At 42.2% G+C, this 15,997-nt stretch overlaps 1 protein-coding gene across 1 annotated transcript; it reads right to left on the bottom strand.

Annotated features, from left to right (window-relative positions):
• Positions 1 to 7,958: 7,958 nt before the first annotated feature.
• On the bottom strand, positions 7,959 to 15,743 carry DCSTAMP (dendrocyte expressed seven transmembrane protein). Its single transcript, XM_053559713.1, has 3 exons — positions 14,715 to 15,743; positions 9,505 to 9,813; positions 7,959 to 8,672 (listed from the first exon to the last, which is right to left on the bottom strand). The coding sequence occupies exons 1-3, from the start codon at positions 15,741 to 15,743 to the stop codon at positions 8,598 to 8,600; spliced, it is 1,413 nt and encodes a 470-aa protein (XP_053415688.1). The 3' UTR covers positions 7,959 to 8,597.
• Positions 15,744 to 15,997: the final 254 nt, after the last annotated feature.

Genomic DNA, 15,997 nt, shown 5'->3' with positions numbered 1-15,997 from the left:
AGGAAAGATAAGAAACTGGGGATGAGGATGATCAGACTTACTGGCTAACAGAGCTCACCAGGTCACTGCCTCTAATTGCCCATTTTACAGATAGGGAAACTGAGGCCCAGAGAAGTGAGGCTAACTCACCCCAACTTCCATAACCAGAATCCAGGACTCCTGTCCTAATCTCATACTCTTTCCAAATTAGAATTCAAGAACTGGAAAAAGTGGGAGAGTTTAGACCCTAAGATCTCGATTTTATAGAATCCCATTTTGTGGCTAATAATAAACAGGTCCTCCAAAGGAAAGGGTGTCAGGCAGAAGCCACAACCCAAAAGTTTATAGTTGGAGTTCTATTCTTTATTAAAAACATTAATGTTTGAATTTATTTCTAACATTTAAAGATAAGGCAAGTTCCCATAACAATCTGGATTTCTGGCTGCTCTCGAAAAAGCCAGTTGCTCTGTCAGAAACTGCCCTCCTTTCAGATGGGGCACACACAGGGCAGTCAGGCCCAGTCCACCTGGTTGGCTTCAATAACTCGTGTTATAAACCTGGCCCTTGTGGGCCCTGGATTTTGCAACCCCTGGGAGGGGGAGAAAAGCAGAGACCTGGAGCCCATGGCTGACAGCTAGGATTGTAAATGGCAGAGGGTAAAGGAAGTGACCAAGGATCACAGAACTGGAAGGCCCAGAGTGCTGAGACCGCAGAAGCAAAAGGTCTCATCCAAGAATTCAGGGTCAAAGTTTTCATCTATTTTTAGATAAAGTAACAGGATGTGGGAACCAAAAAAAGGTAGTCAATTCTCCAATACCGCACAATGGTGATGACTTATGCAAAACATCCTCTTTCCTATTTTTAACTAGCTCACACAAGCTGCGTCAGAGGACTGTGCTGCTGACTAATTCTGTTGAGGCGTCTTTCTTTGAATTGTATAAATGTCATCCACACAGGCTAAAGAACATTTGAGGAAAAAAACTCCATAAAGACTACTGCATACAGGGCATTCTTATAAATAGTGCTCAGAGTGAGATCAGGGTGTTCTGGGCCACAGCTTTCTGGAAGTTATCTAGGATTTCATGGTTGAAGGATACAGACATTCAAAGAGAAATCATTCATTTGTTTAAGCTGAATTAAAGATCCCGTGGTTTATTTTCCCCACTGTAAAGTACAGTGAGGACTATTTTTTTTAGTGCAGATGACATGGAGAATTATGCTGATTTTTCAGCAAAACAGTTTCTAGTTGTATAAATATCCCTGCACCAAGAACAGGCATTTGATTGGAGAAAAGGAATCAGGAATGAGGGCAAAGGGTTCTCAATGCTTTATAGGGAAGCCGGGCAGGATATAACATTGGCAGGATGTTTATGTCCATTGAGACCTGGGTGGTCAGGGGACACAGACCTTTCCCCTTTGACGGAGGGGGAAATAGCAGTTTTGAACCTGCTGTGAGGACCCTGCTGTAACTTCCCAGGCATCACAACTGCTGTACACTCCAGCTGACTTCCAGCTGCCAGTATCCGTTATCTCTTTGGGATTTTTTTCATAAGTGAGGAAAGCTACCCCATATTTGCAGCAGTTCAGAGGTGTCAGGACACCACCCAGAAGCAGCAGCCGCTCATGGTCAGCAATTGCTGAGAGTTGGCGTATAAATACCCAGGGACTCCCACCTCAGCAGCTCAAGGCAGAGAGAGAGTTTTTAGTGCGGGTGTATGCTCATCTGTAGCATGCATAGTTTCAACATGTATACATGAAATGCATATACTGTGTATGTGATGTTTATATGTATGCTATCAATACATGTATATAATCAAAGTATATCCTTATGTTTTAATATTATTTACAATACTTTTTATTTATGGAAGATGATGCTGTTTTTCCATTTACAGTGGTGTTGTACACTTTCCATTTAGAATGAACCCCATTGAAATAAAAATACTGAGTTAGTTTAAAGAACATTTAAGTAAACCTTCGAGCAAGAACATTTAAGTAAACCTTCGAGCAAGGCCTTTGCCCCTGTGATGAAAAACTGTGGAAGTTATGCATGAAAACTTGAAGTTTGGGGAAGCCTGATATTATAAGAGCATTTATTTCTGGGCAGTCTCAGGCCCAGAAATAACAGCAAATAGGTTGGGCTGACTTCAAAGAGAAGTTAAATTATGTTACCGAATAAGCTGTTTCATGGCCTTATTCTCTTCCTGCTCTGCACGGGCTGACCTGAGAAATATTTCCTGGCCTGGCTCATTCATTCATTCGACATGTATTTATGATGGTTTTTTGTGGTGTGTGTCTATAGAAGATGTTATGCCGTGTGTTTATTGAGGGGCTAATCACTGCACTGATTGTTGTGGTAGATACAAAAGAAGTAACATATTCAATCCTTGTTCATAAGAAATTTAGACTCTAGTTGAGAAACCAGGATAAATGAATTATTTATAGGCAGTATGAAGGACCACATGAAGTGAAGAGCTATGAATTCAGAGGACTGAGCCGCTGCCATAAATTAGAGTCACCTGAAAAGTTTTAATTATGGGGGCACTTCCTCTAGGTGGCAAGATTCAGGTTGAGCGTTTGGCGGGCGCTGGTGAGTGTAGACTGAGTGGCTGAAAGTATTGGACTTTAAGCCAGGGCCTCTAAAGAGAATAACCACCACACTTCTGGCAGGAATTTTGTGTATAGTAGTTCAGAGGCCATTAGGCAGACTACAGACTGTGACAAAAGGCACGGAGTCTCTTGTTTGTACAGATTGGATTCATCACAAATTTACCAAGTGTTTATAAAGTGTTTCAGCCTTCACCTGCAGATCATGAAAGATGGGTGGGGGTCCACAGAACCCCCATAAACTACATATTGTTACTAGAATAAAAAGTACAAGAAGATGTCCATACTGGGAAAAAGATACAATAAAGATGCTTGGATTAGAAAAAGCACATACCCCTCAAGTTCACAAGAATATTCCTTCAGTGAATGCAAAACCGAAGGTGGTTAAACATTTGATAAGAATCAAGCTCCTGAAGCCGCCACAGGGACTTCCAACAGAGCAGACATGCCTAACACCTGTCTCAAGAGCACCGGAGAATTAGTAATACAGCAGAAAAGTTAAGTCCTGATGCCAGAACAGCTTCAGATTAAACAATACAATTTGTTTAAAAATGATGAGAATGTTTTCATTAAAATAGATTTTAAATACCAATAAATAAATAAATAAATGGGGAAAACTCCTGGAGATGTTCTAGCTCCATGTCCTCCTACTTTGTTTTTCAGATCCCTCAGGTGCTTCGGGAATTGCCAAGGTGGTGGGGAGGAGAGAATGGTGTTAGGCCTCTCACCTCTCACCTCTATTTCAAGCAAGAACAACTCTGTCTTTGCTGGACTTGGAATTGATATTCCTAAGAGTTAATTAGAGAAATGGATCTGCTGCTTAAAGGAATAATAGTTAACAAAAAAGTTTGAAAACTTCTAATTGAGTCTAACACGACTGATTTTCAGATCAACTGAGGCCCAGAAAGGCTAAGTGACATTTCCCAGTTCCCAGGTAGAGTTTGTGACAGAGCCAGGGCCGGACCCCACTCACATAACTCCCACACTCTTTCCACTGTACCTATGTCCTGAGGAGATGGGACTTGAGTAAGGCCTTGGAGGACAGGAGGAAATACATGGGAAGAGAAGATCAGGAGGTGTTCTGCAAATGAGGAAGTGCAGGGTCAAAGGTGTGAAGGGGAATGCAGGTGACTCTTGAGGGCGCACTAGGGGAAAGTGTTTGACTAATGGGAGGGTTCAGGCACCAGGAGTGTGAGGAATGAGTTGAGGAGGAGGCTGGGAACACACTGGAGAGGATCTTAAATGCCTGTCAGGGAAAATTAACATTTAAATAACAATTAACATCGCTAAGACTTGGTCCAAATCTCAGAGCTGGGAAAGGACATGTGAAAACCAGGCTTGAGGGGGCAGCATAGTAGAGAGTAAATTCTGCTTCCAGAACATGCTGCGGACAAGTCACTCATCTCTGTGCCTCAGTTTCCTTATCTGCAAGTCAACAAGAGCATCAAATCTTTTCTCTTGAAGTTTTGGTGAGGATTAAATGAAATAATTCACTAAAAACAGTGTCTGGTGCCTAGCTATTATGATGTTGTCCAAGAAGAACTTAATTGAGTCAAGAGTGAGAAATGCCATGGGTGAGCTACTTGGTAATGGTACCAAAATTAAAAATTAGTTCCTTCGTGTTTAATTCATTTATCCCATCAAGTATTTCTTTCTTTTTTTATTTATTTATTTTTATTTTTTTTTATTAAATCATAGCTGTGTACATTAATGTCATCAAGTATTTCAAAACAATGTGTGATTTATTTTTCTATTATATATTAGCATTTTCTCTTGCAAGACATGGCATACTTACTGTTTTAGTACAAACATACTTCCACTACCTAACAAACGCAAACATTGTAACCTCATCATTTATACCCTCATATTCATATGAAATTAAAAATAAATAAATAACATAAAAGCAGAGTCTCCTTAAAGAAAAAAAGCAAAAACAAAATCATACTTCCACAATGGTTTCCTTTTGAAAAACAATTTTTACTGATTTCTTTCACCCCCTAATTAATATATCACACTTAGAGTGAGTGCAGGACTTCCTTTGAAAAAGCTCAACTTTCAATTTTCAGGTACTAAGTCACTGACATCCCAAACTTTAAATCACATGAAAATTACATATGACATTTAGAATTAAATAAATATTCTGATTGCTTCTTTGTGTCTGTGGAGAAAATAACATTTATTTTGACTAAATGTTCTCTTTTCTCTTTTCCATCAAATGAATCATGCATGTGACCCAAGAGCTTCTGTTGTTCTTTATGATTCATTGATCAACCATGAAAGAACAAACAAATCAAATGCTGAATTTGGCTTAGAATTCATTGCTAATTCTCTCCAGGAGACTGCTGTCTCCTAAAAAAGTATAGACTTTCAGAGATGACAGTTTTTTCAGAGATTTGTTAGCTAAACTCTTTTATCTTTATAAATCAGAAAATTGAGTTCAGAGAATTCAATTGCTAGAAATGACTAGCAAAGTCATTTAGCTAATTTGTGGGGAAAGAGGGATTTTGAGCCTATTTTTTTTTTCTTTTTTACTTTAAAAGTTCCCCTCCTATCGGGGGTGGGGTACAATTATTAGAGGGACTTTACCTAACACATGCAATCAGTGTAACCTAATTCTTTGTACCCTCAGTGAATCCCAAACAAAAGAAAGAAACGAAAAATAAAAAATAACCTGAGAAAAACCATGACTAAATAAATAAATAAATAAAAGTGCCCATTGCATTATGTCCTACATCAACTCATGTATTTCTAAAAAGTCGTTCTGTATTATCAGGTGTTGGTCAATTATGGCCTGTAGGCCAAATCTGGCTTGCAGCTTGTTTTTGCAAATAAAGTTTTATTGGAACGTAGCCATGCTCATTCATTTACTCTTTGTCTATGATTGCTTACTTACTACAGTGGCAGAGTTTAGTAGTTGCCACAGAGACCATATGACATAAGCCTAAAATATTTACTATTTGGCCCTTCATAGAAAGTTTGCCAATCACAGTTTCATACGAAGCTTGGTTGAAATTTTTTCTTTTCTGTTTTTACTCTTTTTTTTTTTTTTAATCAGACTCCATTTTCATCAGTTGAAGATAGTGGGGCTGCGCAGGGAACAATGGGGAAAAAAAAGAAAGGAAAGAGCTAACATTTATTCATCTAATTTGGGGTAGGAAATATTCTAGAGGCTTCATATATGTCATCTCATTTAATTCTCAAAGAGCTGCTATGAGACTGATATTTTCAGCCCCATTTTGTAAATAAGAAAACTGAAGCTTAGAAAGATGTTTAAGTCACTAAGTTTATGTCACTAATAATTAACAGAAAGAAGATTTGAATCCAGGCTTCCACATTCTAAAATCTCTGTTTCTTCTACTATAGCATGTGATTGTCATAGTCAAGGTTACCTTCCATTTAAAAAAAAAAAAATGTGATCTACCATCCCTTAAATTGAAGTTACTTAATGGAAAAATAACACGTGGTACCAAATCACATTTAATAAATAATGATTTGTTAAGATTTTCAAATTCATGGAGTCAACACGGGTTTTGTTTTTGTCTGAGAGCTTGTTTGTACAAATGGGTGAGTTGGACTTACAGAAGATGAGAACAATATATTTCTCAACAAGCAATAGGCAATTTGCATTTTGGAGAAACTTAATAGGCCACAACAGGTAGAATCGAAGTCCTAAATTTATGTCTACACAACTAATTACATAGATACTGTATAAACATGTTTTTATTTAATCAACAATCCTTCCCCAGATCTGGGGATATGGATCCCCAGAACCTTTCCTCACAACTGAGTCAGTCTATCGGAGTTTAGGGTTTGGAAACAGGGAAGTTTGGAAGTCTGGGAGTTTATTTTTTAAACTCTGCAGGTCATTCTGATGACCAGCCAGCCTTGGGAACTACTGCTCCAGAGAACGAGGGGGCGAGCAAGATCTGCCTCGTTGCTCAGTCCTTCCTGGCCCTCCGTTATGTCCTCTAAGCCTATCTACCTCCTGAGCCCCATGCTGTGGTCAGTGGGCACACTGTTCCCTGTCTTTGCCAAATGAGGATGGGGCAGTGCAAGAAACACAGCACATATCACACTGTGTATCCTCAGAATCCCGGAAAGTGGGGCAAAGCACCTTCTTAATTGCAGTTACTGTGGCTAGTTGAGCTTTTATTTCTGTCACTGCCTTTTTTGCTTTCCATTTGCATTTGTAAAACTTGTTCCAGTGACAAATTCTATTTTGATTTCTTCTGCTCCCTTAGTACAAAAATGAGTTTCATAGACACTCAGAATTTAGGGGATAAAACGTGATAAATTATCCCCTGTATTTTGTTATTCATCCCCCTCCTTACTTTTAAAAAAGGTCACTGCCGCCACTATAGGTTGAAACCAAAAGGGGCTCTGAACCTTGAAAATTTGATAGCTCAGCTTCCTAGTCATTAATTTAGATTCTTTTCTGGGGTTATGTTAGCCTAACATAACAGGCTTTTAATTATAGAGAAATAACCACCTTCAAGCCACATTCATTTTTTCAGCCACTTAGTATAATTTAAACAATTGCCCTCAAGATCTTTGTGACTGGTTGGGAATCACTATTACTGACTTTGAGTGAGAAAGGTAGTTCTTACTCCCTTTGGGTAAGATATGTGTATTTCTTTGTCTTAAATAAATTAAGGCAAAAATATATGATGCGTGAAGACTTCAATATAGGTCATATTATAATTATGATTGATTCAGTCTGAATAAAGAAAGCAGAAGATACAGAATCTAAGACAGGAAAAATAATGTGTAACATTCTAAGCAGACCAATAAAGGTGTCACCATAAAGGTGTTTAGAATTACTATAGTGAAGACAAACTCAACTGGCAACAAATATGGAATCAACAAGGATATCCGAATGACACTCGAAAGACCCTAACAAAATACGATCACCAAATTGGGATCTATGGGATGAGAAATGGTGACTTAGACCATAATCCAATATACTTTTATAGGCCATTAAAATTAGAGGTGAAAAAAAGGAAGCTTTATGAAATTGCCTTGGGCAATATCTTTCTTTCTGCCTGTATAAGATTAACAGAGCACATTTCACAGTAGACGTCTCAAGAAATTTACCTGACCATTCATTTAAATCTAAAGTGGATAAGCTGTAATTAAATAAGCATCCTCTATTCAAGTTCGATCAGCCCTAATGAGCAAGTCTAAATCCTATTTTCAAGATCAAAATTACCTTTTGTGACAGCACCTCCTTTCTAGTCTGCCCTTCCAACAGGAAAGAGCCCTTCAAACCGAGGGCAAACATGCCTAACATAAAACGGCCAGTCTGGGACTTGCTGAAAGGCATTTTGAATGGAGTTAAAGGTGAATAGGGGACCAAGATGTGTATTTTTATAAGAATTTTATATGACTCTGATGTATATGGTCACTAGGCCACCCTGCTGTAAATAGCAGGCTAGAGGATTTGCTGGAGGAAGAAAAAAATAAAATAGATCCAGGCAAACAGGGAGTAGAAACTGGAGGTGGTGGTAAGAAATTAGGAATGGCTGCAAATGGGTGCCGGAAAGAGTTTCTAAATGAGGGGACAGGAGGCAGAAAGACAATTGTGGGAGTAGGTAACAGTTTAAAGACAGTTTGCTAGCTTTTCACATTATATTCTCCTTGGAATTTGTTCGTGAAATTGCAGTGCAGATTTCAATTGTTTTCTTTTTTTTTTTCTGTTTTTTTCTTTGAATATTACTCTAGGCTGAAACTCATCACCAAGGGACCTCTTTAGAGTCCTACCTAACCCTGTGACAGGTCATCTGCTTTGTTTGGAGGACAGACCATGTAACTATTTACCTGGCAGTGCTTTGGCTTTAAGACAAAGGAGATGCAAAAAAAAAAAAAGACAAAGGAGATGCAAACAGGTGACTCAAGGTGACCCTGCACACTCAGACACCTGATAGAACCTGGAATACAGTTCTGTGTTGTTGGGCATGAATAGTGATCTGCGGAGACTTTCTGGTGCAGTGTGGCTGGAGAACCACACAGATCGCTCATGGGCTGTCTTCACTCACAACGTCCACTTGTTTCTTCCTGATCATTTTCAGGACTGGAAGCCAGAAATGAATCTGAAGAGACAGAGCAGTGGAGTCATTTCACTGGAGTCATTTCAAATGCCTCATATATAAACTTTTCATTGTGAGGTTCAAGACTTCAGGAAAAATTGCCAAAAGACTTTGAAATGGACAGAAAACATTATCCTTGTGGGTTATCTCATACTTTCGTTGTCTATGACCTATTTCCCAATTCTGTAAGTTGTAGACGGCTGATAGCAACAACAGAAATGATTCTTGTCTATGACATGAAAATGAACTTCACTGTAGGGTGAAGGGTGCAATTGATCCCTCCCATCCACTGTTGTGGAAGAAGCCAGTTTTGTACCTATTTAGCTAATTCATTTTGGTATCCCTGATGCCCTATGAGCGCGTGTGTGTGTTCTTTGAATATTTTCTTTGAATTAATTGTAATTTCTTATTGTTCCCTTATTAATAATTTAGTTAAATAAAATTTCTGATTTGTATCCATTTTAGAATGTGTGAGAATAAAAAACACTGGAGAATGAGAAAATTCTTTGGAGTTCACCAAAGTTGTGGTAGATCTTTTCTTCTGTTTCTTTTTTCTTTGTCCTTGACCAAGGAAAGTATATCTTATCAGTCTGTGTCCTTTGATAGCTAACACAGAGGACCTTCCCAGAAGCATCTCTGCAGTATAACTAAACACACATACTTTAAACTAGTATTTTGAAGGATATCGTGTAGAAACTTCTGGACCAGCATTCAGATTACAAAGCTAAGAGCCTCAGCCAAGCACATTTTTTAACTTTCCCCCAAAGTTATCCCTTCCAAAGTGGTAATACTTCCCTACTTAGACGTTTCACGTAGTATGGCAACTTGGCCTTACCTCCCTAAGGTACAGACTTAGTTTGCTTTTAACGTCTCCCGGTGGCGGCTGTGATCTTTTCTTAAGTAGCCTTGCATGTAGGTACCGGACACGCTCCCTCTCCACACTGGGGTAGAAAGATGCAGACACCAGGATTTTAAGCTGCGTCAGGATGGAGGACAACAGTCCCAGAAGCACTAGTATCACAAGAATAACACTGAGAGGAACCCAGGTCTTAGACAGAAGGAGCTTTGGTTTCGGGATGCAGTTGGGTTCAAACACAGATATATTAAAGGAAGAATCATGGATGATGTCTTGAGTCCCTTGCTTCTGAAATGAAAGAATAAAATAATCAAAATCCATGCAAGTTTTGTACTCAATTCCTGCCTTCCGATGTATTTTCCTGTGATACACGGCATTTATCTTCAAACATTCAGGAAGCTTTGGCTAAAGGAACCATTCTGGAGCAAAGGAGAAGGAAGTGGCTTCCAAAGTGGGCTTGTGAGAAGACGGGCTAGATCTCCTTGCGAGAAGTGTATTAATGAGGTTTGTCTACTCTGTCCCTTCTTTTGAAAATCACATACCCACCAGACTACAGGAGGTTCTGAGGAGAAAGCAGAAAAATCTGTTTAACAAATCTGACTATGTAACTCAATGTAATGAAATATTTGTTTCTGCATTTTAGGCCACAGGGGGCTAATGAAAGATGAGGGGAGTCAGCTAAAATAGCAGGCTAGAGAGACCACCAACCACAGGGGCAAGAGCACTTGCTGGGAAGGAGGGCATCCGCCTCGCAGCCCAACTGAGATCCGTGGTCCCCCAGAGGCCTCCTGCCCCTATATTCCCTGGGGTCTGTCCCCTCTGTTGCACAGTTGGTGGGTCGGCAGAGCCTGCTGGAGGGCTCAGAACACAGTTATGGGAGGCAACAGAAGGCCCGTGACAGTGATGGTTTTGTCTAGCCTGGTGAACCCCAGGCTCCTACAGAGCCTTCTGCAAGGGGCTGACGCGCACGCTTCTCACCTTCTTCGACCTGGCCTGGCGACTGCGGACCAACTTCCCCTATTTCTACGTGGTGGCCTCGGTGATACTCAACATCCACCTGCAGGTACATATTTAGAGCAACTTTACTGAAGGAGACTCTAAAACCTTATCTGTGGAGTTTTTAAAAACAGGAATATTTTTGGCCCTCTAGGATCTCACAAGGGGTACATTCGGTTTTTTTTTTTTTTGAAGGTAAGAGAACAAGCCAGTTGCCCTCCACAGACTGACACAGAGGGCAGAAAACGACACTGAGATACCCAGCCAACCTGCCAGGAGAAGTGTGTGCCGATTCAGCTCTTTCCTCCCCTTGCTCCAGAAAGTCATTTAGTGTCTTGGTGGATTTGTTTTCTAATTTGGTAAAACAGGAATTAATGGACCAGATCTTGCCCATGAAAACTATTCCCAGGGTAAATTAAACACCTTGGAGATGGAGCATTAGCGGTGCAGACTGGAGTACTTAGTAAGTTATTATCACCCTAGAGCCAGAGAGCCTTGGGGCCAGGAGAAGGTAAATCACTTCTCAAAAAGCACCCAGCCACACCCAGAGGACACCACACACCTTGGATCTATCCCAGTACCTGTGCAGAATTTGGAAACCCCAAACCCTGCACCTCTACGCCAACGTCAAGTCAAATCTATAAATTCCCCAGCACGGTGCCTAAGCAATGAGAAACATTTGTCTCTGCTTTTCTCTTATTAAAAAGACAGTCCGCCTACAATTAAATAGAGATGCCCATCCCCAGAGCAAAGGCATGCACTCTCTTTAATACTATTGAAGAAACAAACACACCCATTGAGTCGGTGATGAGAAATCCTGCAATAAGAAAGCAGCGGGTGTTCAGTCTGGGGAGAAGTTATTTAGTCTAGGAATTTAACTGGGGATTTTGCAGTTGGGACTCAGGGCCACAGAAAGGTTGAGTCAACAATTTTGTATGGGCTTGGTTGAGGGTCACCTGGGAGACATTAATTCTTTCAAAATGCCAAGCAATATACTAAATGGAACGCCAAGGTTTTAAAGTATGTTTACCTCTCTTGAGTAAGTAATGAAGGGAGGGCAGGCTGTGGTGTCAGGCAGTCCTGAGAAGTTAATGCAGCCAAATGCTGTGTACACGCTGGTGCTAGGTAACTAGAATCTCCGGCTGTTCTCACATACGCTGCCCACCCAGACAGCTATCTCTACTTGGGTCATTTCCCATCTTCTTTATTTAAAACATGTATTTAAAATTATATGCAAGTGGGAGCCAAATACAGGCAGAGCTATGAGCCAGTGTCTCTCTTCCTACTTAACTTCTTTGCAAATCTGTGGCAATGGCGAAGATCAGATGCCTCTGAGGGCATCCTGGTCTCAGGGAAGCTGGCGGCGGACAGCACAGTCTCTCAGGGCAGCGGAGCTGCTGCAGCTGCCCAGGGCTCACGGCTGCATCACGCCCGCCACCCTGGTGAGGTTTCTTCGGTATGTGGCGGCCTCCCCCCAGATGCGAGCCCCCCGAGGGGATTCCATCACAGCCGAGACATCTTCGCATCCATAGCATCCAGCGGTGCCCAAAGGTGTCGGGACATTGTCATCAGAAAGCTTCTGAGTTGTTCTGGATGCTTCCCTCCAACTGTCTAAAATGTTTCGAATTCGCAAACCAGGCAAAGGTGTTAGCTAAGAGACATAAATGAGAGAGAAGCAAGAAAAGGGGGGCAGAGGGAGAATGGAGAATGCAGGAGAACGAGGGAGGAAGAGAGGCCCTTTCAAAATAGCCCCCCATTCTCCTCCCAGAAATCAAGCAGGTCTGACATAACAGCTCAGCTTTCACTGGGAACACTCCTCCCATTACCCACCCTGTTCCAAATAATCTGGAGCAACAGGGGCCTCGCAATTAACTGAATTCTTCAGGGAAGCAGAGCTCTGAGTAATCAACTCTGAGAAGCCGCAGGATTAGGAGGGCAGGAGCTGAGGGACCGTATGGCTGAGCCGAGCAAAGCGGAGGGAAAGCGCCACGGAGGCAGCAGCGCCAGGGGCCGAGGCCCTGGGAGACACAGACAGAGGCGGAAAGGGGGGGTTTCAAGGGCGGTTTACCCGCAGCATTGCTGCCATTTCCCCTCTGCGATCCCCCCAGCAGCGGGCACAATCTCTTGCAGCTTGGTGAAGAGGAGGCCAAATGGGAGCCGGGGAAGCAGCATCAGTGTCCGCACCTGCCTGGGCCAGTGAACTGAACCCCGCACGCGTCTCACGCGCGCACTGACACACCTACCCCACCTGGCTCAGCTTCCCCATTCCCGGGTCAAAAATAAACAAAAGTGTCTGACAACGTCCAGATCCTCCGAAATGTCAACATAATCACACATTTCCAAGGGGAAAATGGAAGAGAAAATAATAAAAGATGGGATACACAAATACCACAGCCTTCTGTGTTGGCACACAGCTGCCAAAGAGAAAGGAGAAGCGCAGAGGAAAGAAAGCCAGATTCCTCAAGACCCAGGAGGCACCGCCCAGAGAAAGACGCTATCTTGGCTACTCAATATTTTTTCTGAGATCCATCCCCAGGCGATAAGAGGTTAAGTTTCTGGCTTTGTTCTTTGGGTGATGGGTTTAGAACAGTGGTTCTTAATCTTGGTTGCACTTAGAGTTACTTAGAGAGGTTTCAAAATCTTTCTAATTAACTCAGAATCCCTGGGGATTCTAGAGAGAATTATTGGGTTGGTTGGTTTGTTGGGCTCCACAGTGATGCAATTCTGTGGCCAAGGTTGAGGACCCCTGGTTTAGAAGGTCCTTGCTTGCTAGCACCTCAGCCAGTCTCTCAAAGTGTGGGTCTATGAACCACCTACCTTGGAATCACATGAAGTGCTTTTTGCTAAAAGTGCCGTCTCATTTAAAATAAAATCTCTGTAAATTGTAAATGCTTGATACTCTATACCCATCCCAGGAATTTTTTTTTCAGTGACAGTGTCACTCCCTCAGTCACGCAAAGTAGTAGAGTGCCACAATCATAACGCACTTCAACCTCAAACTCCTGGGCTCGAGTGATCCTCCTGCCTCAGCCTCTTGATTACCTGGGACTAGTAGATACACACCACTAACTTTGGCTAATTTTTTAAAAATGGGGTTTTTTTAAGAGATGGGATCTTGCTCTGTTGCCCAGACTGGTCTTCTGGCTGCTGTAATCCTTTCACTTCACTCTCCTAAAGTGTTGGGATTATGGGCATGAGCCACCACACCTGGTGCCAGGAACATCTTAAGACACACTTCAGTTGGACAACAGACCTAATATCTGTCTCAAAAAAAAAAAAAAAAAAAAACAAGAGCACCTGGGGCAACATTTTTTAAGTGAGTGCTACCAGCCATATTATTGGGTTATTTAGGGGCCCTTTTGCAACAACCATCCTTTTAAGCATACACTGATATATTGAAAGCTCTCCTATGTTTGATAAGGACTCAGTGTGGATAGAAATGCAGTTCTCACACAGAGAAACTGCTCGTGCTTCAAGTCTGCTCACACAGCTCTGAGGGTCAGAAGAAGGCAGGCCCCAAAGCCTGGCCTCCCGGGTTCATGCCAGACACTCCTTCTGAAGAATTAACCTCATGTTCAACATCACAGACACCTACGGCCACATTTCAGTGTCTGTTGACTGTAGGAGACTAGAAGACGGGTCTCTAAAGATACTAGGGAAAACCTATAATGTTATTCAGGAAAAAGATCTTTGCAAATGGGATTAAGCTAAAGACCTTGAGAAAAACAGATTACTCTGGATTATCCTGGTGGGTCTAAACATAATCATACGTGTCCTTCAAGAGGGAGGCGGAAGTTTCCATACACATAGAAGAAGGCAACTACAAATCCTGGGGGAGGCAGACAGTGGATTCTCTCCTGGAGTTGGGAAAGAGCCTGGTCTTGCCAACAGCACCTGCATTTTAGCTCAGGTGTTAGATTATAATATTATAACATAATATATAATAGACTATAATAAATGTAATATTATATTATGCATAGATAGATATATATGATATATTATATAATGTTATAATACAGAATCACACCCTAACATTAGGACTTCAGTCTAATTGAGCCTCCTTCTATGTGCCAAGCAGTGTGCCAGGCACAGGGTGCCTGAGGTGAATTAGACACTGCCCTGCCTCAGGAAGTTCACGGTCTTTTGCAAGACAGCCCAGCAAATACACCACAAGAAGTACCCATGAGTCCTACCTCTCCGTGCAGTTTCAAGTGAACCTCAAAGTCTGGCAAGCTTTGAAACTGTTTGCTCACTGAGAAAATGAGCCGATACAGCAGATAATCTACGGCTGCAAACAGCACCCAGAGGTGGAGATGGGTGAGGATGGGGAGGAAAAACAACACCAGGGTTTTCCTTTCTTTAGGAGTCAGCCAGAAGGACGGGATGACAACATACTTCCTCTTTTCCTTCTTGTTCAGCGGGAGGACACAGGGCCTCTGTTGATGCCTCTCTCTTTCGTCAAACTGAACAAATTGTCTGGTGATGTAAATGTTCTCATACTTCCAACCACCAGGGCCCAAAAATCGCTTCATGAAGAGGCCAGTGCCAAGTAAGACCAGCAAAAGCCCTGTGAGGGCAAGGAGCTTCTGACCCAGTGAGGACACCACCTCTGTTGTGGTTGTCATCTGGTACAAGACACGCAGGACCTCCCCTTTGGTGTCATTTAGCTGTGCCTCCAGGATGTGGCTGGGACTGAACAGAGAGACTGCCAGGGTCTGGTTCCAAGAAACAAGGTCATCAAATAGACTTAGTGGAGTGGTAAGGCCATAAATCCATTGAATTGCCTCGATATATTTTTTCAAAAGTGGAAAATGTATGGAAAAGCTCTTCGCCCTCAGATTGCAAGTCATACTGTCTAGGAGACCTTTAAAGTTGTGAAAAATATTTTCCACGTGTCCAAAGATCACTATCCCTGTGCCAGCTGCAATCAAAGCATTCCTACCCTCACGCAGGCCACAAGACAGGAAGACGAGAAGAAGGAAGCACCGAGCATGCTTGGAGCAGCACAGCAGAACACACGTGATAATCCAGGAGGCGGTGAGCGCTGTGACCGAGGACAGAAACCAGCAGAAGGCCACGGAGAGGAGGCCCACCGAAATGAAAGCAACGCAACAGCACACTCCCAAATGCTGGATGAAATCTGTCCATCCGGAGCTTCTTGGACACACATAAGCCTCCCAAAGAGTTAGGAAAATAGCAATGCCTGAGGTCCGGACACCCATGCTCCTTGGGTCCCTGAAAATGAAAATGAAACCAAGTTCAGAAAGTGTTTTTGAATGTCCTCTGGCACTTGTAAAGGGTATCGTGGGAGACTGATGGCAAAGAGTGGCCTCAGTTCTTTACTCCCCCTCGCAGTATGACTTTACAGCCTCTCCCACCCAGAGGAGAGAGAAACAGACTCCAGGAAGGTGTGGGGCCTATTCTCCAACCCTTGCATCTGGACTGGCAAGATGCCAGAACAGAATGTGGCAGAGAT

Source organism: Nycticebus coucang, chromosome 13, assembly GCF_027406575.1.
Source record: "Nycticebus coucang isolate mNycCou1 chromosome 13, mNycCou1.pri, whole genome shotgun sequence".
Taxonomy (NCBI): Eukaryota; Metazoa; Chordata; class Mammalia; order Primates; family Lorisidae; genus Nycticebus; species Nycticebus coucang.
Note: the sequence above shows the minus strand (reverse complement) of the source record. Positions and strands in the feature narration are given on the sequence as shown.

Coding starts and splice junctions, on each gene's coding strand:
- DCSTAMP (XM_053559713.1), bottom strand. CDS start 15,743: ATGGGTGTCCGGACCTCAGGCATTGCTATTTTCCTAACTCTTTGGGAG. Junction 9,814..14,714: donor ACTTGAAACTGCACGGAGAG/GTAGGACTCATG, acceptor CTTTCATTTCAG/AAGCAAGGGACTCAAGACAT. Junction 8,673..9,504: donor TAAGTCTGTACCTTAGGGAG/GTAAGGCCAAGT, acceptor CTGTCTCTTCAG/ATTCATTTCTGGCTTCCAGT.